Below are 25,287 nucleotides of genomic sequence, written 5' to 3'. Positions count from 1 at the left end.
TGCATTGAACTTTGAGCGTCGTAACTTTGCAGATGTTGTTTATGCTCTAACAGCAACATTACACACTAACTAAAGTTAAAAAAGTGGAATCATAATCAACCACCCCTTTAACATATGTTTAATGAAAAATCGAGTATAATTATAATAAATGTTGTCAATAATTTGCAATATACCCATAAAAATGGGTTTAAAAGGGATAGTTCACCCCAAAATGAATATTGTGTCATCTTTTGTCATACAGTTTGCAAGGTATGGTATAGTGCTTATATATTTAATATACAGCTGCAAGTTAAAAAAAAAAAATAAATAAATAAAACAAAAAAAAATAAATAAAAGAATTAACCAAGTCAGTTTAACCCTGTAAAGCCTGACGTAGTCACAACAAAATCAATAAATAAAATAAAATAAAATAAAATAAAATAAAATAAAATAAAATAAAATAAAATAAAATAAAATAAAATAAAATAAAATAAATTGAACTGTTTATTGAACCTTTAGACAAAATACTTAAAGAAAAGTGTACATATGTGTTTTTTTCTTGAGTATCGTATTTGATACATCAGGCTTTTATGGCCCATATAGTATGATATAGTGAGAATGTGGATCTCATACTCAAGGAGAAAAAAACACCTCAGTTTTATTCAGAGGCCCAAACTAAGCAAAAATATGCAATTTGGTGCAATTGATGATATTTATATGGCCAAAAATACAATGCAATTCTAATAACTTGTAAATCAATGAGATCTTTATAACAGTATAGCAGACTACTTAGATAAATGCATATTAATAACAGTTGTAACTATTGTAAAAAAAAAAAAAAAGATTCGATTGTTTCAGCTCATGTAGTGTGTCATAGTGGATGACAACCGATGTCAGGTCTGTGATGCTTCACGATGTCACGACAGAAATACTAGCATGTTTATTTATTTTTTCCAGTCGTCTATGACGACACTGGCCAATAGGAAGCACCTTCCTACATGAGAGACAATGGTATCATTCCTGCTAGGTGGAATTTTACAACAGAGCTAATGTTTGTGGAGTTATGGCAACAATACTCCTGCGTTTATGATGTTTTCTCGAGGGACTACCGCGACAGAGTGAAAAAAAAAAAAAGTAAATAAAACATGTGTTACCTCAGATCTCTTTGGAGGAAATCCAAATATCCATGCAATCCAGATATGTATCCACTTTTGGGCAAAACATGCTGCAAGCCATTGTTTGTTTACACTCATGGCACCTTCTGTCAGTCACCTTCTTGATGACAGCACACACGTTTTTAAAGACTGCAAGCGATGAATGGTCGGGTAGCAACGCGTATATATTTCTTGTCCATGACACGACAAGATTTTAGGAGTCAAAATTGTATAATCTGTCACAGTGACTATCGTAACCAACAAAAATATTGTGTAGTCTGAACCCAGCATTAGGGTGATATTTAAATGATTCGCTTTATGATCAAAGTTCTGTAGTTTTATTTGTGGGGGGCAAAACATATAATGCAATGCATCAAAATCCTGATGTATCATATTTGACACTTTCATTTTAACATTATTTTGTTTAAAAAAATTATGTATGGATGATCAAGTAAACCTAAGTTGTTTCAGTCCATTAAAAACAATGTGTACTATGATCTGTTTTTTAGAATTTTCCTAAAAGGCCTTTTACTTGGTAAACAAAAGTATAAACTATCAATCAGATGACAGAAGGTATGTAGTACATTTTGTACAACAGGATTTTCAGTAGGCTTTATAGGTTTCACTAGGCTTTATAGGGTTAATGGCACTATCCTCTCTTTTTGGTAGTCTGTATTTCTGCTTTTTATAAAGCATGTTGAGCTTGAGTTGACTGCCCCTAACCATGCCCTATTTATGTCAATATGACACAACAAATTAATTCATTTGTATTTTAGCCCAAATCCTAGTCCTGGTAATATTTGTGTTATGTAATAGTTTCAGCAGCGGAATAAATGAGCTTTTTAAGCAAAACTCGTTCTTCATTCTTCATCTTCATTTTTTTTCGTTCTCGTTCTTCAGTTGCATTTTGAGCAGAGTGAAAGTTCATGGCATATCTAATTTTTCAGAGGCTGAATAAGCAGCATAACTACTGATATGATTTGTTTATTAAGGTCTAATGTTCACATACTGCCTCAATGCTGCTTGACTTATCTAGAGTTTGTCTATGCAGTATTTGATGCAAGACTCTGAGTTTTTATGATTTAATTAAAGGCAAATCCACCTGACTTTAAAGAGCTTAAGCCTTTAAAGTGCCATAAAACATAACTGCAGCTTTTATAGTGCTTTTGTGTGGACACTAAAATAGTTATCTTTCTTGGGACTTTAATATGAGGCCGTATCACCACAATTATGTTTGTGGAGGTTTAAATGGAATTGCATATAAAAGTTCAAATTGAGATCATATTTCTCTTATTGTTATGTTTGTTTTACACTGTCATTTTTGTGATTAATGGCTCTGTTATTATCCTCAGGTGTAATACACAGATGATGGCTTTTTAATTGATTTTTAAGTAGGCGAATGGCCATACATTTCAGACCCAATGGTCTATAAAATTGTTGTACAGTCCTGCTATAGGGGAAAAAAAAAAAAAACAGCTTTAAGCATCTAAGATTGCTGGTCTTCACTGATTTGAACTGGTCTAGCTGGTTATCAGCTCATTTAGCTGATCAGACTCCCAGCCTGACAAAATAAGTACCCTAAACCCCTTTAAAACCTGCAAACCAGAGCAGCCTGACCAGCTTAGATTTGCTCAAGTCGTTCTGTCAGATCAGATGTTTCAGTATCTCCAGTTCTGATGCATTCAGTGGTCTGTTTTTGGATGATTGTTGTTGTAGCTTCTACTCTTTACCGTGGTGATTGGGAGCATTTCAAGACTGCCATTTTCATTTCATATTTGAATCTGTGTCTATTGTGACGCTACACTGCTGACGGTCGTGACAAGCTAAACCAGACACTGGTTGTGATTTTCTTTCTTTTTTTCTCAGAATGAAGAATGTACTTTAAGGATATCCGTCTAGCACTCTGGGCGTCCATTTGCACAGTATCTGAAGCAGTTGCATGAGTGTTTTTTCTCTCTCTCTCCCAAATACACATTTTTTTTAGCCCTGATTTATAGTACAGGAATGTTGTTTATCTGTTTTGATGGGGACTGGTGGTAGGCCAAATATAGGAGCAGTCAAAACTGGTTTCAAGCATACAGTCCAGGCAAATAAAGCACAGAATGACAGGGTTAGCTATCGATCCCTCCACAATAGGAGCTGGGTCATGGTTCTGCTGGAGAAGTATGGATCTGACAGGCTTTCGTGCAGTAGGATGTGGTGTGTTTTCCAAATACGGGTAACATGCCAAATGAGCAGTCTGTCCCACTGCTGAGTTTATTTATCTTTGCACAGCAATGCCAGATGTGAGAGAAAGGCTTAAATATGCTTGTTGCAGCAACTGAGGTAAGTGAGTAACAGGGATATCAACACATTTTCAAAGTCAATTTCCTTTGTTGACCCTTGACATTACAAGACATTCTAAAATGCCACAATGACTCACAAGAAGGTGCGCAGTGCAGCTTGATGTCTGCTGTCTACATAAATATGTGAAAAAGTACAATTTAGCATGCTTTTAAAAACAGTACTTTTTGTGGAAATTATATAGTCTACTTAAAAAGAGTCATGTACAGTAAGTAACAGTTCGATTATAGTTTAAATTTATTTTTAATGCAACTTTAGAGTACTTTTTGAAACACCTAACGTAGGACTTAAGTACATCTTTATATGTAATTTGATAATTACTTATATTGTCTTTGAAATATGGTTAAAGTGTACTGCCGAATGTACTGACGCATTTATAAACTAAAATATCATTTAATGTCATTTCTATTGAAACTTTTTAAACTCCTAATTTGGCAAAGTGTACTCAAGTGTTAAGAAACTCTCATTAAAGTGTACTCTCTTTAAGTACACTGAAGTGTCCTTTCATTTCATTAGTATTATATTATCTGCAAGTACAGTTTTTTTTAAATATACTTTTAAGATTTGAAGTACACAAGTGCACATTCAATAGAATTAAGTGCTTCTTTTTTCATAAGGGGAGACTAAAAGATGTCCGTCATCAAAGATGTCCGTCTAACGCAAGTTTACATAGAAAAACAAAAAGATGCGCAGTGGAGCGTAAAGATGGTGATTTGGAAAAGTTTAAGCTTATGTAAAGGGCATGGAAGACTCAACTCACAATTGATTTTTAGAGATTGATGTTAGTTTGCTGCTGAGTTAATAGCACAATACAAATACGGGGTAAATATTTTTCAGAAATGAACATATAATACTTTTCAGTATTGAACATACTGAATACTATATAATCAACTTGCGTCTTCCACTGATTTATATTTCTACTAAGCTCAGTGCATTCCTGGCCAAGTGGAATGACTTTATGTGGAGTGATAGGGAAGCTAGATGACCAAACTGGATGTAGCCAGTCACATCAGTCTGAGTGCGGTGTATGGTTAGGTAATGGATTGCAGGTAGCAGGGCGGCAAGCCAGTGACTGACTGCGCTGGCTAGAAACAGTGTCTTGAGTATGATTCTGGCAGCAACTGCCTGAGCAGAAACTCAAGTAAAGATGTAATGTGAAAATAACTGGAGGTTATTAAGTCAAACAAAGTCAAGGGTTTTGGATGCACTTGATAGATTGTGTAGTAAATGCAGTTTTGTTGGCGATGAATGAGTTGCATTAACCCACTCATAGAATAATAAAAGCCTGGACAAGGAGCTGAATTAAAATTGTGTCATTGAAGGACCTGGTTGTATTTCTGTTGTGCAAGCAAGATGATTCAGCAGTTTGTCATAATGTGCTCTACAAAACCAGGTCACCTGTAATAATGCAGGGGTTTTACACACCTGAAGGCTACTACTGTGTACCTTTAACTAAAACAAAGAGACATTTGCTATGTCCCAATTCGCCTATTAATACTGCACCCTAAAAGTATACTCTTTGTGAAGAAAATGTAGAGTGTTTAGCAGAAGAGTAGGCACACTACCATGTCAGAATTATGCTCTGTTGCATAATTGCGTGCATTCTGTTACCGTAAACTGGCCTGTCAATCATCCTTAACATCCTCATATACACACTCCACATTTGCACTACTAAAACTTCTTCCTACCATACGGAAAAACAAGTAGCACATTGATCTGCCAGTCGGAGAATTCTGCTAATGATTTTTTGCATAATGATGCATTTAATAGTTAATATATCTGCCAAATATATTTGCTTTGCTAGTGTGCTATCCATATCTTTATTAAAGTTCACAGTGTTGTTGCAGGTGGAACATATAACAGATTACATTGTATAATTTTTCGTCAGGTTAGATATTGATTATTAATATATCAAACCCCTGTCAGGGAGTCTCTACTTAACCGTCAGTCTCTCGCACATCTGCCATGTTCTTTTTATTCGTGTTTTTAGTTCTGAACCGAATTCTTCTCCAAAGCGCAATGGGTTGTGGCCAATATCAGCCGTTAGAGTGTGCACGGATCCACACTTTGGAAATAGTAGACTTTTGCCATACTCTTTTCAACATACTATGCTTTTACACAATTATTGTAATCTCATACTATTTAGGATGAATAGAATGCACATTGGGATGCAGGGATTGTGTTGGGAAGGCCTTGGGAGGAAGAGACGCTTCCTTTTCGAGGTTAAGTTTGTTTGGCATGTTCATATCTTATCTGAAATTGCTGAAGTGGTATCAAGGAAGATAAATGAAAGGTTCAAATGAGACTGACACAGGTTAGCATTGTTATAAGAGTGATAAGTAATACTCCTTACATAGGCAGTCTTAGAAGTCAGTATTAAACTTAATTTAATGACGTTACTTATCTTCCATCAAGGAGCCTAATAATGGAATGATTTGCTTTACGTAGGCAGCAACTCAACACGTAATTTCAATAGAGTTTGAGCTTGATCAGCCATCTTGGATTTATTGTTTCACTGTCAGTTAAGGCCCATTCACACCTAGAATGATACTTATAACTTGAGAACTATAACATTAACTAAGCATCTACACCAACGTTTATTATTAACCTGCTGTTTATTATAAGGCAGTGGCTATTTGCACTAAGTGTAAAATAGCAACAAAAAGTATTTTCTTTGTACTAAGTGTAAACAGTTGCTACTTATTGTCCTTGGTTTGGATGGGCCTTTAGGGACAATGCATTTTGGGATTGTATCCATAAAGGATATTTGTAATTATACCTTAAAATTCTGAATTCTAAAATTCTAGATATTATCTACCATACTCAACATAATTTAGATGACTAAAACAGCCTTTGTTTTGGGAGCGTTCCAATGATGACTGAAAATGCCTCTGTAAGCAGCTCACTAGGTTTTGGAACAGAGCACATGTGATGACAGAAGCAAGTGATTTGGTGTAAACATAGAATAATGTAGTGTGAGCAGACAAACCATGAAAAATTCCTCTGCCATCGTGGAGATCAACAGTGGTTGACTAGAACAGACATATCCCGAACAATGGACCATTTAAGAATCATTCTTCATTACTTAAGAGGGGAATACCTGAATTATTTAACTAAAAACTCTGTTTTGGGGATACAGCTGTGTAAAACATCACAACAGATGAGGAAGAAGACCCATAAAAGACACAAAAGGCATAGGAGGCACTTGGGCATCAAATCATTTGGCTTGTTCAGCTCTGGGGCTCTTTCATGCATAGATGTGAAGCTGGATCGATGCGACACATCAAAATGTTTGAAGTCCCCACTCTGTTGTTTTTCCTCCACTGCATCTGATTTGTCGGAGAGATTTGGGTAGGCTCTCACAGGGAGAAATCAAAGAACAGATCGATTTTAACACAGGTACCCTGACCCACATAACCCTGACTAGGATGAGCAAGGTATTTGTAAGGACTTCAGATGGAAAGAAAAATGAAGTTAACTAATATGTTAGTTGACGGGATGTATTTGGTGGTCAGCAAAAACCTGAGTTTTGTGTTTTTTTAATATTTGACTGTCCTTCTGTGTAAATCATTCATTCAAAAAACTATTTCAAAAGCACTGATTCAAAGAAGAAATCACATACTTCCATATTATATACTGTAATTGCAGAAAAACTGTGTAAAAAAAAAAAAAAAAAAACAGTAGGCAGAAAGTTCCTGGATGACTTCCAGCGAGATTTTGAAGTGCACATACAATGGACAGCACTTTACTATTCCATGAGGCCATGGGAGAGGAGTTGCGAATGGCAGTTAAGCGATGTTGTTGACGTTTGTAGGTCACATGACAATGACAATAAGATTGTCTGAATTACATTCATACTATACAAATTCACACTATACAGAATGTACTTTTTTAATGGTTGCAAAGTAATTACTTATTCAAACGAAGTAGCTATTCAGAGTCTTTGCGATTTTGTTCGCAGCCCCTTATTTATGAGTAAGCCACTGAATCATTCACTCAACATATCATTCGAAAACTCTGATCCGTTAAGGAATGAAACACCAGTTTCATTGCTCAGAGATGTGCAACAGTTGATTTTGTTGTAGCTTTGAACTATTTTACTTGTAATCATGTGATGGACAAAAACAGCTGAAACATTCCTCAATATATCTTTTGTGCAGGAGAATGAAACAGTCCATGCCAATATATGCGTCAGTACAACAGACTTGTACTTCTATCCCCCATAGCCTCATTTTCATTTGTGTTAAATTAAACATGATGTCTATTATAGAACAGATTCTTAAGGTCACAATCATCTGGACTGCAAAAGCAGCACTGTCTCCTTTAAATATGTCAAGTTTACTATATACTATAAGGAGAAATGTTTCTCTCTGGGGTGAATCAATAAATCTGAACATGCCCCCCTCGCTGTTGGAAGATGAATCTAACGTAATAAGGCCCAGTAATGGCCCTCAACATCGATAAGTCTGAAATTCAATAGAGATTGGACCATTTCAATTGCTTTCTTGGCGAAAGGTGCAGAGCCCTTTTGTTTTTCAGTGTCAATCATTAGTCTCAAAGTGGCTCAGTACTTTGTCCTTCAAGCCAGCATCAGGAGAGCTCTTTCATTCTCAAGCATAGGGTGACTCCATCATTTACCAAATTGAGAGGCATAGATTCAGGCAGTCCATGTGCAATGAAAGCAGATTTTAATCTTTAATCACAAAACAACTTCAAAATGAAGAAAACCTGGCCTATGTGCCATCAGATTATGGAATCTGTTCTCACTATTAGATAAACAAGTAACATTTGACACTATAAGGGATAGACATGCAGTCTATACAGTCTGTTCAATAGGTTGTAATGCTGTACCTTGGTGTTGATTGTTTCTGATTGTTTTGTCTTCCCCTCACAGCCTTGTTTTATGCTTTATGTTAAATTTAATATGCTGTCTGACTATGGTTCATTAAAAGTAAAGCGAATAGACACATACATATTCTTGACGTGTAATGGCTCTAGAATATCTAAATCATAAATGATAAATAATCACATAGTACCACAGTACACTTTGAATCCTAAGATAAGTGCTAAATTTAGATCAATTGTCTTTGCTTTAGTGCCGTCTAGAGCTGCACGATTCAGGATAAATTACGAATCACGATTTTTTTTTTTGTTTCACATAGAGATCACGATTCTCCCACAATTCTGACAGACAACTAAACAAAACAGCATGCAATTTACTAGAGGTTCTGACAGTATAAATTGCTACAGTCTATTTAATATCAATTAATTATTTAAAAAAAAAATGGTTTGAATGAACGATTCAATGACTCACTCATAAATACTTTACTTGTTTCATTACTGGATGACTCAGTGTTTTTGAACAAATCTCTTGAATGAATGATTCAATGACAAATAAATTTTTTAACAGTCACTTGTCGCCACCTAGTTGTGCAACGATGTAATCTTTACAATCGTTATTTCAATCGCCAAGTTACTTTTAAAAGGTTATTTGCTCTATTTCGATTGCTTCCGTAGACATCAGTGTTTATATCCGAACTATAAACTTTTATCCCAGTACTTCTGTGATAATTTGAATATTTGTACCACGGAAATAACAATACTGTGTGGTGGAAGACTGTTTGTGAAGCTGTTTCATAGCTAGCCTAACTGCTTTCTCTGGGTCAGTGTCAGTACAAATGCAAATTTGAATGTTCTGGTGTGATTTTGTCAAAGGTTTATTAGACATAGCCGAATCGTTGTCATGTAGGAATGAGATCGTGGCAGCTGTTTGAATTGAGATCGCGATCTTTTAAGGATTAATCATGCAGCTCTATTGCTGTCCCTAGCAACGAGAAGCATTGTTTAAAAGGTATTAATTCCCCACAGGTCTGAAGAGCACTGGACTGAAATTCATTACCACACAAACTGACTTTTAGGAGTCCGATTTTTTATAACTATATGTGATAATGAATCTCAGTCCAATGCTTTTTGTGTGTGTAAATGAAAAAAAAAAAAAAACTGTTAGCGGTGCTCATTTTGGGGTTCTCTCAGAGAATAGAGAATCTAAAAGGACCTTTCTAACCCTTCGAAGGCAGACAGGCTGTAATTTGAACAGTGAGTGGTCCGCTCAGGTATAATAGAGGAGTCCTGGCGAGAACTGAAATGTGCTTTATCTTGATGCCAGAGCACTTTCTGCCCAAACAATCCTAGACAGCCTTTTCTAAACTTCAAGTGAACAGTAAATTATAGCAGTTATATTGTCCTCACCTGAAAGGCAAAACCTGCCGCTAAAACCTTTCTATCTTGGTCTATCTTGTCTCACGCTTTCCTCTCTGCCATGAAAAACAACTGTTGGTAGGTTCTTGCAGCTCCTCTGCTAATAAGATACATTTCAGTTACCATAACAGCTCCCCCAAGACATATAAAAACACAAAACAACCCTCCCCTTTTGGTAGAAGGATGAGTACTTCATTTGACCAATAAGGAAGATGGAGAAAATTCTGTCTAAAATTATAAAAAAAAAAAAAAAAAAAAACTCATTACAATGAAACACAAAGGAAAAGCGCAATGTGCTCGGAGACTACAACTAATACTGTAAGAGAGAGTGAACAAATAAGACGTAGAACAAATAAGACAAGCATTATTTGCTTCATTAGCTGGTTAATGCAGTAGAAAGAGAAGGAGGCCCAGTTTCAGAGTCTTTAGTCCTTGGATAAATTCGTAGCTGTAGGTGAGGGAATAAGAGATATTACTATTGATTGAGTCTAAGACAAGTAGCAATTTCAATTCCTGAACACATGGGGTGTCCATCACAAGGCTATGGCAGAAAAGTAATCAACAATACAATACAATGTATATTACAAAATAAAAGCTCAAATAATGTATAAACTACATTTCTTTTAAGATAACACTGTTTCAGAGGGAGTTGTTTTCTCATTGAGAAATATGAGAGAAGTCATTGCCTCCACATTTCTGGGACTGGCTAATTACTTATTACTTACTTATGTGAATTTTATAAAGCTGGTCGTTTATGAATTTGTTACGCCAAAACCACATAAATGGGTCACACTGGTCAAAATGGATGGAGTAATTAAAAACAAAACAAAACAAAACAAAACAAAAAAAACTATTCCTATCCTCTATCCCTATCCTCTAATTTATAATAATAATAATATCAATTGATTGCTTAATCATATTGATTGCATGTTGTATTTGGATCAATGACATGACAGGTCATTTTTTTGTCCAAAAGCCTTAATAATAATAAAAAAACAAAGATATGACATCCAAAGTATAAGGTAGTACAATTAGATCTATTTTATCTAGTCCAAAAGGTTTTAATTATATTTCACTACATATAAAGGTATTTTAAAGATTTTGAAGTGTCAAAAGGTCATTCAGTTTAACCATCCAAAGATAAATACAGCCATTTCATTTGTGATTAAAATATCTTAAAATGTAATAAATGTAATAATAACACTATATATCAACATAGTGCAAAATGGTATTAAATATATGTGTAGAAGTCATTGCTTTGTTAGGAGAAAGAATGATCAGAAAAATGAATTTCATTGATGTCATTCGGAGTAACCAACATAAAGACACCATTTTAGATCAAGTCATGCTGTCAGTATCATGTGACAAGATGTGCCATCATTCAGACACTTGCAAAGGACCACATGGTCGTAAAGCAAAGTAACTAACTCTCTTTTAACTATTTGACAAATTCATGTTTTTACTTGCTCATACACATGTCCCAAAAAATCAGGTCATTTGGTACAACCACTATAAAACATGGAAAATGTTGTAATATTTAAAAAACTTGTACTAAATAAAAAATGTTAGATTGTTCTTTTGCTAGCTAGATAGCAAGCTAACTAGCTAGTTAGCTAGATATCAGCCTGTTAGCATTTTTTGAAAATATTGTAATTCGGTATAACCAAAAGTGTCATTCGGTAAAACTGAAAATTTGGTTAAACCAAATTACTTTTTTGGTGAAAATTTTGTCTATCTTGTAAAAAATGACAAAAGCAGTGTTAACTGATTATAAAAACCACATAATCTCATTGTTAACACTTAATAAAACTTCAAAATTAATTATATCTCCATTATGTTTTTTAAACATTATTAAACACTTTTAAAAACCTTATTCGTCAATAACCCATTCCTTAATGTAAGGTAAATAGTATTCCATATGCCATTTACCAGTAAACTGTGTAAAATGTCAAATGTAACTGTAAATTAATTTACATTGGACTGATAAAACAAACACTGAGAGGAAACTTTTCCTCTGCATTTCAGAAGTTCACCAGACACAAACTTACTTTTATTCACAACAGACTGTAGCATTGTTTTTGTTTCGTATTTTCTCAGGGCAAAGAGTAATTCTTGATTTTTCACAGAAACCCGTACAATAATTTATGTATGATAGGAGTTTTTGCATTATTTATAAGTACTATAAATGCTTAGGAATAAACTTTGCTTTTGCCAAAATTTCATCAAGTATATATTTTATTGGACATCAGTGGTTTTGCTTTGAAAAACAAAACAAACAAAAAAACATGGTAAATGTATTACAGAATATAAAACATCTTGCCTGTTTGTCATATTGTGTAATAGTTAAGAAAGTAAGAACAGGGAGCTTGGAAAGTTTTGTGAAGTTTTATGACTTCCAGCTCCTATACTTTCACGAATTAATATCATGTTGGGAACCCAACTGGTACATCAATATTTTTTGCACCTCTCCATTTGATTCCAGCAGCGTGAACAGATGTAATTAGACATGTAAATCACAGCAGGGTCTTTAGCGGTATGCTAATTAAAAGGTGCATTTACAAAGAAGGGAGGGTGTATGAATTAAATACACTCTGGATGCTGCTGGGACTGAATCTAGTACTACATTCCACAGAGACCCACTTCTAACTGTACTTTCTGTCTGACTCAAACTTTAAAGTGCACTAAAGGGCACTTGAACAACAGTGTTTGCCAAGTGGCTTTTGAAGGAAGAGATTTTAAGACTTGAGATAATGTCTGCAAAATACAATAATGAATAATGATGAAAGCTAACTTTTGTAATTAGGTTTAATAGTAGGCTTGAAGAAAAGTTAATATGAATGATGTAATTGCAAGGCTGATAAATCATATATATATTATTTTAAAATGCAGACTGTTCAGAATAAGATAACCAACCAAACAGCAAAGAAATGACTATAAATGAAAAGGACAGAGGACTATGTGTGTGGTTGGACTGGTGATGTTTGTGGGTGTTGAGAAACGGACACTGTGTCCGTTCGCTTGTTGGGTCACACAGCAGTGCTCCCAGATCTCCTGCAGGAGGCGGACAGAAATACTGTGTGCCAAAAGAGTCTGTAAACTTGTCTGACAATGTTTAAAATTCTCTGCAACAACAAATAGCCACTGGTTTATCTATTGCCTTACGCAGACAGAGAATGGATGGCTAAGACAGACTATAAGAAGACAGTTCAAGTGTTTGTGGAAGCTCTTATGCTCCAGAGAGGATGTCCTGTCTGCTGCCTGACCCCCAGGATGCCTCTGAACCACAAACATGCTGTGGTCACGGTCAGCAACGATGACTAACTAATGGACAAGAGAGAAAAAAAATGAAAGACAGCAAAAGAAAGAGAGATAGTCATGATTTCCCCTTATCTTGAAGAAAAAGCAGTGGTGTGTAAAGCTGAAGATGCCTCTGAACATGCACAGACTCAAACTCTGTCCTTTGTGTATTGCAGCTGGCATCTTCAGGCATAAACACACATGCACAGACTTTCCCCAATTTTTCACCCCTAGGCAAAACTATAGACTGACTGCACTTCATTTTTTTTCATGTAGTTTCATGTTGGTTTGTTGCTGTTGTGTTTTTCTGCCAAGGTCACGACTGGCTGATTTCCACACAAACTGTCAGATGACCCCTCACTCCATCAGCAGTTGCCTCAACGATGACTATCAGGCCTGCCTTGCGTCTTACACCAGACTGATCGGTGAGCTAAAGAATGTTTTTCATAATTCTGTTTGATGTATATATGTTCAACAGAAATAAATGCAGTAGGCTATTTTTCTAGAATGTGCTTTTGCTGGGGTCAAACTGACTGACACCAAGCAAAATCGACGTTACTTTTCGGAATTGCTGAAATACAATTGACTGTTCGCAAAGACCTGCCCCCTTTAGTTACTGTTGCTATGTCCAACAAGCCATGGCGATCTCACAACACACATCATGTTCTCACGCAGTGAAAAATACATTGCGGAGCAAAGAGGACACTGACAACACGTTGACAGACAAGACAGAGCAGGTTACTTTTGATATGAAAGTCTCAAAATTCAAATTTTGTAATTTTTAAAGAAGTTTAAACAATAAATACCATTTTGTGGCTCTTTAATGTGTTGTGACAGATCGCTGTAGTGCTTCAGTTCAAGTGGCTCGTGAACCGATCATCTCTTCCTTCTAGTTAATTTATAGCATCAAATAAACATGAAATAACATTAGAAGGAATGTTGTTTCAACTGCGGAAAGATGTGAGTACACAATTTTTCAAGTTCAAGTCCACCGACGTTAATCTACTAAGTCCCCTGACTGCTTTGTTGGACATAACTGCGGATTTGGCGTTATGATTTGTTAGATCGCATGTCAATCAAATTCCCGGCGAAGGGTCAATTGAGTGGAAATAGGTAGAAACTTATATGAACATAATACAATTAATAAAAGAAAATTTGTTCATTTTGAAACTACTATTACTACTATTTTTACACATACACAACCGTTCAAATGTTTGGGGTAAGATTTTTTTAAAAGAAATTAATACTTAAAAGGTGCGTTCACACCACCTCTTAATTCCTGTAATTACGAGATTCTAGCTTGTAAAAAGTGTTCGCGTCCTTGTAGAGCTCGTAATTACAGCTTGTAGACTGAGGGTTTTCTGAAAGCTCCTACGTGTACCAAGTGGCCGCTGTACCACCTGACTGCTGTAGATTCATTTAGGCGTTGACAGTGGTGCCATAGAAATGCATAATTCCCAGTCCGAGGACGTGAACAGCTCAGAATATATCTCAAGATTCCGGTAAATACGAGGTGGCGTGAACCAGTGTTGGGTAAGTTACTTCAAAAAAGTAATTAATTACTAATTACATCATCAATATTGTATTTAAAATACTTTTCTAATTACTCTGTCTGAAAAGTAATTTAATTACTCAATAAGTAACTTACTAATTACTTCTTAAAATCCCTATAAACTTTAACCGGATAGACAATAGAAAGGAAACTCTTTTAATAATTTAGTCAAACATGGAATAGTTTAGCCTTTTATAGCTTTTTAAAACATTTTAACTTTATTAAAACATATACTATAATACTTTTATTTACTTTATAATACTTAAATTTTTTTAGTAACAAATAGGAATGTCACTATACCAAAAATTTAGTAGTCGATACCGATACCACCAAAAGGGCACAATACTCGATACCAAAGTCGATACCACGGTAAAAATATATAATAATACAAATAAAACAATGCTATATATTTTTTTCCAGGTAGGTCTAATAGTAGTAAGTAAAAATACCACAGAAAGAAAAAAAGAAAAAGAAAGAAAATACCACAGAAATGTAATAATCAAATATAAAATAACTCTGCATAGTCATAACTGTATAAATTAAATATAGATGAATCCTTATTAAAGCTTTTCTTTTGTTGTTTGATTATCATTTATAATACAGACAGCCAATACTAGACAGTAGCATGTTTTAAAGGCTGCTATACTAAGACCTAATGGACAGAGACAATATGCTGTTACACATGCTGTTCACATTCACATAACCAACGCGAATATACGCCAAGATGGGCATTTTGACATAACTGTGTGTGTATTTGAACGTTTACGTATAATAACCGCGGAAATCTGACACTTGCGAGAGGCGGCTATGTGTGTGCGCTTTGGTCGAGAGCGCACTGACTGAAGACCGTCTCTCAGAGAGTGCGCGCAGATTTTTCTCTCTAGGACATAGCTTACATTTTACTGTAATGTTCTTGCCTACCTGTGTCAAAAAAGTGAAGTAATTGGAATATTTCCATTCTGCAAAACAGCCACTTGCTTCTGCCGACATCTTCAGACAGCGACTACGCAGCCAACTGGTGCGAAGTTGCGAACTCACGCGCAACTGCACTACAGCTAACGATTTTAAAGAGGCAGCGTTCACTTTTACCTTTAGATGACAAATTTAGATTTTAAATTCAATATTGATTTCAACAGAACTGTTGAACTAATTTACAGTATGTAACGCAAGTACATTATAAGTAGCTGTAATTAAATTACCTAAAAATGAACAGTAATCACTTACTTTACTTTTTCAGTGGATAAGTAATTTAATTACAGTAACGCGTTACGCGTTACACCCAACACTGGCGTGAACGCAGCATAATAAATAATTAGCCTATTTTATTCAGCAAGGATGAATCAAAACTGACAGTAAAGACTTTTACATTGGTACAACTAATTTCTATTTTCTAATTTCTAACAAAAACATAAAGAAATTGTTCTAAATTTTATCTCTGATGATGAAGTAATGTTGATGCATGTTTATTTCCTAATTCAATAAGATAGACATTATTAGTTACTTAGAATGATATTTTGTTTGATTTGATATTTTAATATTTTGTTTGATTTGTTCCCCCAATAGGTACAGACATGACTCCTAACTACATGGACGCAGCTCACTCAAACTTCACCATTTCCCCCTGGTGTAACTGCAAAGGCAGTGGGAATCAGGAAGAGGAGTGTGAGAAGTTTCTACAGGACTTCATGGAAAACACTTGTCTCCGTAAGTCTTAAACCTTTTGTTATTAAAGAGTTCCACCTGTAATGTCTTTCCCTTCCAGCTTCACTCACGCCTTAGCTTTCAGCATTTGCATTCAAGAATTATACTCAGCTTTGTGATAAATAATTGAGGATACTTATATGAGTATGCGGTTGTTTAGAAAACCTGAATGCTGCTGCTACTGTGACAATGTTTAAATGCTGCCATGTTTTGTGTTTACTTTCCCTTACAAAACTCATCCCATGTGTGGAAGCTCTACCCACCTCCAGAATCATAAAGTCTGATTGTTTTGTAACTAATGTCACGCTTGTTAGCAGAAAGTAAACATGTAGGCTGAGGCTAAATAAGGCTTCCTCCCTGGCTTGTTATCATTCCACAGGACTCCTTTTTTGGTATTTCATGGTGATAATGTGTGTGTTCAGCCATTTAAAACTGAGGTTTTTGGCTTATTTTCAAATGATAATCTATTTAAATTCATGTGGACAGATGTTTAGATTTACATATTTTAGATTTAGTTGAACACGTTCATTCTTTAGCATGAAAGTTGGCATGAAACCCAAGTTGCGATAGTCTATTCTTTCTTTTGGTGATGCACACTGAAGAGTCAAAACATCATGATTAGTCACAGGTGAAGCGAATATCATTGATCATCTCCTAACAGGGCCATATGTTAAGGTTTGGGTAGATTAGATGGTAAGCAATCAGTTCTCATAATCAACGTGTTGGATGCAGGAGAAATGGGCAGGAATAAAGATTGATATGGCAAGGCAACTGGGTCAGAGTATGTCTGAAGCGGCAAGGCTTGTGGGTTGCTCCCAGTCAGCAGTGGTGAGAATTTTCTAGCAGAGGTCCAAGGGACAAATTAAAAACCAGCGACAGGATGTTGGGCGCCCAAGGCTCATCAATGCACAAAGGCAATGAAGGCTATCCATGTGGTCCGGGCCAAAAGGAGGTCTGGGACAAGTCACAAAATTTTAATGATGTTTATAGGAGGAATGTGTCACAACACACAGTGCATTGCACTCTGCTGCGTATGGGGCTGCGTAATCACAGACCAATTAGAGTGCCTATGATGACCCCTGTCCACCATCGAATGTGCGCAAGCATAGGAACTGGTCTGGAGCATTGGAAGAATTTCACCTGGTCTGATGAGTTTTCTTTTACTTCATGTGGACGGTTGTGTACGTGTGTGCCGACTACTAGGGAAGTGATGGCACCAGGATTCACTGTGGAACGACGACAAGCTGGTGGAGGAAGTGTGATGCTCTGGGCATTGTTCTGCTGGGAACACTGCGTCCGGCCATTTATGCGGATGTACTGTAATTTTTACATGTGCCACCTACCTAAAAAATGTTGCAGACAAGGTACACCCCTTCATAACAATGGTGTTCCCTGGTGGAAGTGGCCTCTTTCGGTAGAATAATGCACCCTGCCAAACTGCACACATTGTTCAGGAATGGTTTGAGGAACATGATGAAGAGTTGAAGGTATTGCCCTGGCCTCCAGATTCACCAGATCCAATTGAGCATCTGTGGGTTGTGCTGGACCAACAAGTTTGATCCATGGCGGCTCCACCTCGTAACCTACAGGTCTTGAAGGATCTGCTGTTAACGTCTTGGTGCCAAATACCACAGGACACCTTCAGGGGTCTTATAGAGTCCATGCTTCGGTGGGTCGGCACTGTTTTGGCAGAAGACCAACAGCATTTAGGCAGGTAGTCATAATGTTTTGGCTCACTGGTGTATATCCAAAGAAAACGGCTACTCGAGGAAGAAGAAAAGAATGATTGGATTGTTGGATCATTAGCCCGGAACACACCAAGCTGACGGTCGGCCGTCAGGCAGTTTTTGTTCGTCAGCCGACTAAGTTTTCTCAGTGTTTTCCACACCATTGGCTGAAGTTGGTCCTCGTCAGCTTTTTTCGGCCGATTCGACGTGTTGAATCGGTGTCGGAGCTCGTCGGCCATCTGATCATTCTGATTGGCTGTTCAGCTACTGCCACCTGCTGGTATGGAAAGGCATTTCTTCTTACACAGGCGCAGAACGGACGTATTACTTGGCCAGCTGGTGTCGAGCGTCGGTTTGGTGTGTCAGGGCAACTTTGGACCCAGATGCTGCCGACGTGAGCCAACCCCGCAGTATGCTTTCATTGCCACTAGTTCGTCGGCATCAGCTTGGTGTGTTCCGGGCTATTGTGGTTTGCTATTGCTGTAATTCATGTGACTTACAGGCTACCCCTCCCTCGTGCCAGTAAACACGTCATCAGAGAAGAAAAGAGATGTCACTGTAAGAGGGAGGGGAAGTTATTTTAATTAAAGATTATGAGGGCACATGGATTTAAAAAAAATAATGATATGCATGGATAAATCATTTATAATAAAATGAGAGTTACCCATATTCATACTATATAGAACTTTTTTTAATGGTTGTGAAGTAAGTTTAAAACCAAATGTAGTATCTACTATGCAGTATGTGATTTGGGATGCAGTGCATATTATGAATAATGTGGTTCAACAAATTTTCACAGGCGAAATCCAGCCATTTCAATAAGATTGCATGCAACTGGGAATTTCGTATGAGGGCAAAAGATTTCACCACATGGATTTTGCAACAGGTTAAAATTGGTGACCACGTTTACCAACAGAAAGCTTCTAGGTTTGAGCTGCTGCTTGGTTTGCTTCTGTATGAGTTGTGCTTCATACAATGATACACTATTGACAATAGACAATAATCCGTGAAATTTCTCTAATGTGACTGCACTTTTAGCCTTGAGACAATATACAGTGGGTACGGAAAGTATTCAGACCCCCTTAAATTTTTCACTCTTTGTTATATTGCAGCCATTTGCTAAAATCATTTAAGTTCATTTTTTTTCCTCATTAATGTACACACAGCACCCCATATTGACAGAAAAAACACAGAATTGTTGACATTTTTGCAGATTTATTAAAAAAGAAAAACTGAAATATCACATGGTCCTAAGTATTCAGACCCTTTGCTGTGACACTCATATATTTAACTCAGGTGCTGTCCATTTCTTCTGATCATCCTTGAGATGGTTCTACACCTTCATTTGAGTCCAGCTGTGTTTGATTATACTGATTGGACTTGATTAGGAAAGCCACACACCTGTCTATATAAGACCTTACAGCTCACAGTGCATGTCAGAGCAAATGAGAATCATGAGGTCAAAGGAACTGCCTGAAGAGCTCAGAGACAGAATTGTGGTAAGGCACAGATCTGGCCAAGGTTACAAAAAATTTCTGCTGCACTTAAGGTTCCTAAGAGCACAGTGGCCTCCATAATCCTTAAATGGAAGACGTTTGGGACGACCAGAACCCTTCCCAGAGCTGGCCGTCTGGCCAAACTGAGCTATTGGGGGAGAAGAGCCTTGGTGAGAGAGGTAAAGAAGAACCCAAAGATCACTGTGGCTGAGCTCCAGAGATGCAGTCGGGAGATGGGAGAAAGTTATAGAAAGCCAACCATCACTGCAGCCCTCCACCAGTCGGGGCTTTATGGCAGAGTGGCCCGACGGAAGCCTCTCCTCAGTGCAAGACACATGAAAGCCTGCATGGAGGTTGCTAAAGATGGTGAGAAATAAGATTCTCAGGTCTGATGAGACCAAGATAGAACTTTTTGGCCTTAATTTTAAGCGGTATGTGTGGAGAAAACCAGGCACTGCTCATCACCTGTCCAATACAGTCCCAACACTGAAGCATGGTGGTGGCAGCATCATGCTGTGAGGGTGTTTTTCAGCTGCAGGGACAGGACAACTGGTTGCAATCGAGGAAAAGATGAATGCGGCCAAGTACAGGGATATCCTGGACGAAAACCTTCTCCAGAGTGCTCAGGACCTCAGACTGGGCCGAAGGTTTACCTTCCAACAAGACAATGACCCTAAGCACACAGCTAAAATAATGAAGGAGTGGCTTCACAACAACTCCGTGACTGTTCTTGAATGGCCCAGCCAGAGCCCTGACTTAAACCCAATTGAGCATCTCTGGAGAGACCTAAAAATGGCTGTCCACCAACGTTTACCATCCAACCTGACAGAACTGGAGAGGATCTGCAAGGAGGAATGGCAGAGGATCCCCAAATCCAGGTGTGAAAAACTTGTTGCATCTTTCCCAAAAAGACTCATGGCTGTATTAGATCAAAAGGGTGCTTCTACTAAATACTGAGCAAAGGGTCTGAATACTTAGGACAATGTGATATTTCAGTTTTTCTTTTTTAATAAATCTGCAAAAATGTCAACAATTCTGTGTTTTTCTGTCAATATGGGGTGCTGTGTGTACATTAATGAGGAAAAAAAAATGAACTTAAATGATTTTAGCAAATGGCTGCAATATAACAAAGAGTGAAAAATTTAAGCAGGTCTGAATACTTTCTGTACCCACTGTATATGCTAGTTTATTCTGAACCAGTTACTAAATTAACCTTTAGCAGATATGCACATTTCAATTTTACAGTCTTTCTTTTCATGAAAAATGGGCCAAAAATTTAATTACTGAATCTGCACTCATGGCCCATCAAATTTTGTCCAATCAAATGCTCTTTAGAATAAGAATCATCCACACACATATCTACAACTTGTACAGGTTACTGACTAGCAATAGCATGTAGCAAATCATAGTTCATAGCTGTTGGCGAAAACATCTTGTTTCTATGCTAGCAAGTGATTCTTTGTCTGGGTTTTGCTCAAGGAAAATACCAATAGATTACACTGAAGTGGTTTCCTGCTGACAAGAAAAGGCCAGCATTTGGGAAATGGTGTTAATATTATTCTGTTGCTCTGACTATCTGGAGACATACATGTGTATTTGAGAGATGAGAAGAGAGAGAGGACAGACAGACAGATGGATTATTCTTGTTTGACAAGTCTAGTTGGTTCTGTGAGAAAGGATTTTTGGTAAAGAAAAGAAATACAGTAAAAAAGATAGAACAAACACTGGTTCTTTTACTTTGATTTGTTAAAAAAGATGAACTTTACAATCCCTCAACAGACTTTGTTTATCAATGGCTATAAAAAATGCATTATCAGAGATACAATTAGGAGGCAAATAAAAGAGAATCTAAAATGAAGAAATTCCAAAAAAAAAAAAAAAAAAAATTTGACTGCTTGGCAGGAATATCTTCCAGTGAGAGAAAGAAATAACAGAGCAGAAACGAAAACATAAGATAATAAGCTACAGAGCTTCAGGCATTAGCACAGGAGACATTTCATCCGATGTCCCACTGTGAGATAGGCTGAGAGAGATTTTTCAAGTCAAAACAAGCAAGGATACAGTATAATTTGCATGGATTGCATGTAAATCGTGGCTTTGTTACCAAAACTAGCGAGCTGCTTTCGTAGAATGTGTTTTTCTAGGCACACTTCCGATGTGAGGGCTGTTCCAAAAATATCTAATTTTGAGTGAATTGTAAGGCAGCATCACATATATCCTTTTTTTTTTTTTGGACTGACTGAAATGCTATAAATATACATACCGAAAAGTAATAAACTGTAAACAGTATTTGTGTCCTGATGTTTGATGTTAGCAAACTCTTTTTGAAATTAATTGTGAGACAAATCTCCTGTCCGTTTCACATAAGCAGCATTATTCTAATGGTGTAGGTACTGTAAGTGAAGTTGTTGCCAATTAAGAGTGTTTTGAGTCCATGCATAAAGGCATTAGACAGCAAGTCAGCTTACTAAATTGTGAGACAGCCTGTGTGTGGTGAGTGGATGTGTGTTCTGGTTTGTTTTTCTAGCAATTAACTGATCCAAAATCTGCAAGCATTGCAGAATTAGCATTTAGCTGAACTGCTGACCCCCAGATACACTAATGCCTCATTCCTCACAAACTTGGAAGGAAGACACATTAATTTTCTCCTCAAGGGATCTGGCGATTTAAAGTCTCTCTGACTTTTTGACTTCCTACGGAAACATTCTCTTATAAAAATGTGCTTTGAACCTATGTTTTCTTGTTTTTCTTTTCCTGCAGGAAATGCCATCCAGGCCTTTGGCTATGGGTCGCTACCCAAGCCTGATCCTCAGCCTACTACAGGCTCAGTGAAACCAGATCTTGAGCCCACTGCCAATGTCCCTAAAACAACCATGGATCCTGGGGAGGAGCTTTTAAACGTAAGTCAAATTTTATGGGGTTTATGGGGAAGTTTTAGCCTTGTATAATGCATCTTATTACAGGTAATTTCACTGCAATGTACTTATTTTATATTGTTTTTCTAATTTATTTTAACCAGTTACTCTGTGTAGTCTGTTACTGTTGCATCTTACAAGCATATTTAAAAAAAAAACTGTACTTGCAGATAATAATATAATATAATATAATATAATATGAATTAAATAAAAGGCCACTTAAGTGTACTTAAAGAGAGTACACTTTCTGTTTCTTAACACACTTAAGTCCACTTTGTAATAATGTCAAATTAAAAGCTTTACTTTAAAGTACATTTTAAATTGTTTTACTAATCTTTTGCGATGCTTTAAAGAAGTACACTTATTTGATGTGTTGACTAATATACTAAAGCATGTGTAAAATACTTTTAACTGTAGTGTTATTCAATAGTATATTTAAAAGTTAATATATTTTAAATGTACTGAACTTCATAACAATATATAATTTCATAACATTTAAATTTCAATAGAAATGACATTAAAGTATATTTTAGTTTAACATAAATGTTTGCTAGTACATACAGTACACTTTTACCTTATTTTTAAAGACAATAGAATTTATTATGAAATTACGTATAAAGATGCACTTAAAGGAACACTCCACTTTTTTTGAAAATAGGCTCATTTTCCAACTCCCCTAGAGTTAAACAGTTGAGTTTTACCATTTTCGAATCCATTCAGCCGATCTCCGGGTCTGGCGGTACCACTTTTAGCATAGCTTAGCATAGTTCATTGAATCTGATTAGACCGTTAGCACCTCGCTCAAAAATGACCAAAGAGTTTCGATATTTTTCCTATTTAAAACTTGACTCTTCTGTAGTTACATTGTGTACTAAGACCGACGGAAAATGAAAAGTTGTGATTTTCTAGGCCGATATGGCTAGGAACTATACTCTCATTCCGGCGTAATAATCAAGGAACTTTGCTGCCGTGCCATGGGTGCAGCAGGCGCAATGATATTACGCAGCGCCGGTGACCCCTTGTTTGCACAGGGAGCATGCCTTGCAACCATGGAGACATTTGTGAGAGACGCTGCGCAATATCATTGCGCCTGCTGCACCCATGGTACGGCAGCAAAGTTCCTTGATTATTACGCCGGAATGAGAGTATAGTTCCTAGCCATATCGGCCTAGAAAATCACAACTTTTCATTTTCCGTCGGTCTTAGTACACGATGTAACTACAGAAGAGTCAAGTTTTAAATAGGAAAAATATCAAAACTCTTTGGTCATTTTTGAGCGAGATGCTAACGGTCTAATCAGATTCAATGAACTATGCTAAGCTATGCTAAAAGTGATACCGCCAGACCCGGAGATCGGCTGAATGGATTCGAAAACGGTAAAACTCAACTGTTTAACTCTAGGGGAGTTGGAAAATGAGCCTATTTTCAAAATAAGTGGAGTGTTCCTTTAAGTCCTACTCAAGTGGGTCACTCTATATTTTAGATAATTGCATTTAATATACATTTAAACTATAATACATTTTAGTTAATGGCAATTAACATGCAATTAAGTTTTCGAAAACATTTCATCAAGTTCGCACTTAAGTATAGTCAATTTAAAAGAAGTGTACTTCTTTTTCACAAGGGTAAGCCTATGGATGTGTCTTAGTCATTGATGCAGAAAGTGAAAGAAGCAGCTGTGTGAATGAATTAAAATACTGAACATGTTGCTTAGTAAATATTTAGGTCTCAGCACTAACAAAGCTGCATTCACAGAACATCAATACTCATGTATTTCAGTTATACATGCTTTAGTGAAGAAAAAAACAAAACAAAACATGGCATCCTATTTACACATAGGAATATTGTATGCTAACTGCCACTTTGCATTTAATTAGCATTGATTGGACTAGTTGATGATAGTCAAGCTGTGAACAGCTGTAGAATAAACAACTGACAAGATATAAATTAGTTGACATTTGTACCTTTGTTTGGTTAATTGCATACAAACACACACACACACAAACACACACACACACAGAAAAACACAAATCTTTGCAGAGTTTTTCACCTGAGTAAAATACTCTCCAGAGCTCCCGTAATTAACATATTAAAGTTGAAAATGTAAAATGATTCAGTGTGCCTCTGAAAACAGCACAAATAGACAAGACAGAAAAATGTGTCCACACAATTTCCCAGAGGAGCCACAAAACTGCATGTCACTATTTACACTGCATGATGTGTTTGTGTGTGTGTGTGTGTTTGCGACTGTACGTGCTGGGCCAGTAGAGCAATGTTTAATTTATTGTAAAAATGATAATTAGTGCATTACCCAAGCAGGAAGTTTATAATTAGAGGACTGCCTGAGGGGAAACATTGTCAAACTTTACCATTCTCCAGCAATTCAAAAACGTGTCAGATGCGCATCGCAGATTCACCCCATTGCTGAAACTTATATTTTTCTTCTGGTCCCACTCAAATGAAAGATGAATAGTTTGCCATGGGCCATTTTTCTCATTCTGACAGGTAGAGAGAAAATGGGCAAAGTCTCGCTCTGTTTACCGTGTTTTAATTCCAGGCAGGGTTTGGCATCACAGTGATTTTTGGAGGTGAAATTCAAAAGGAGCGCTTTGCTCTATCTAGCAGGTCCAATAGCACTTAAAGTTTGCCTGAGGCAGAAAGGATGTTCCTTTACAGAATCTACATGTAGAAGTGACATGTCTAGCTCATGGGCACAACTGAGGGAATGATTTTATTCACCCAGCACTATAAATCCTCTTTAGTGCTCCATTGGTATGAATGATCAGATATTCATCAAGTTATTCATACTGTTTCTACTGCTACAAAAGAATAGAACAGAAGAATAGAATATTAGTAATAATCAAA

At 36.7% G+C, this 25,287-nt stretch overlaps 1 protein-coding gene across 2 annotated transcripts in view; it reads left to right on the top strand.

The window, feature by feature from the left end:
- The window catches only part of gfra2a (GDNF family receptor alpha 2a), a 92,460-nt gene that overhangs the window by 54,835 nt on the left and 12,338 nt on the right, over window positions 1-25,287 (top strand). For both annotated transcript variants that reach the window (XM_051904586.1, XM_051904585.1), the window contains exons 5-7: window positions 13,347-13,456; window positions 16,147-16,287; window positions 22,268-22,407. In XM_051904586.1, coding sequence (XP_051760546.1) covers window positions 13,347-13,456; window positions 16,147-16,287; window positions 22,268-22,407 — 391 coding nt within the window. The remainder of the gene's footprint in view (window positions 1-13,346; window positions 13,457-16,146; window positions 16,288-22,267; window positions 22,408-25,287) is intronic.

This window comes from Ctenopharyngodon idella, chromosome 8 (genome assembly GCF_019924925.1).
Source record: "Ctenopharyngodon idella isolate HZGC_01 chromosome 8, HZGC01, whole genome shotgun sequence".
NCBI lineage: Eukaryota > Metazoa > Chordata > Actinopteri > Cypriniformes > Xenocyprididae > Ctenopharyngodon > Ctenopharyngodon idella.
The sequence above is the reverse complement of the archived record's forward strand: the minus strand, read 5'-3'. Positions and strand labels throughout refer to the sequence as shown.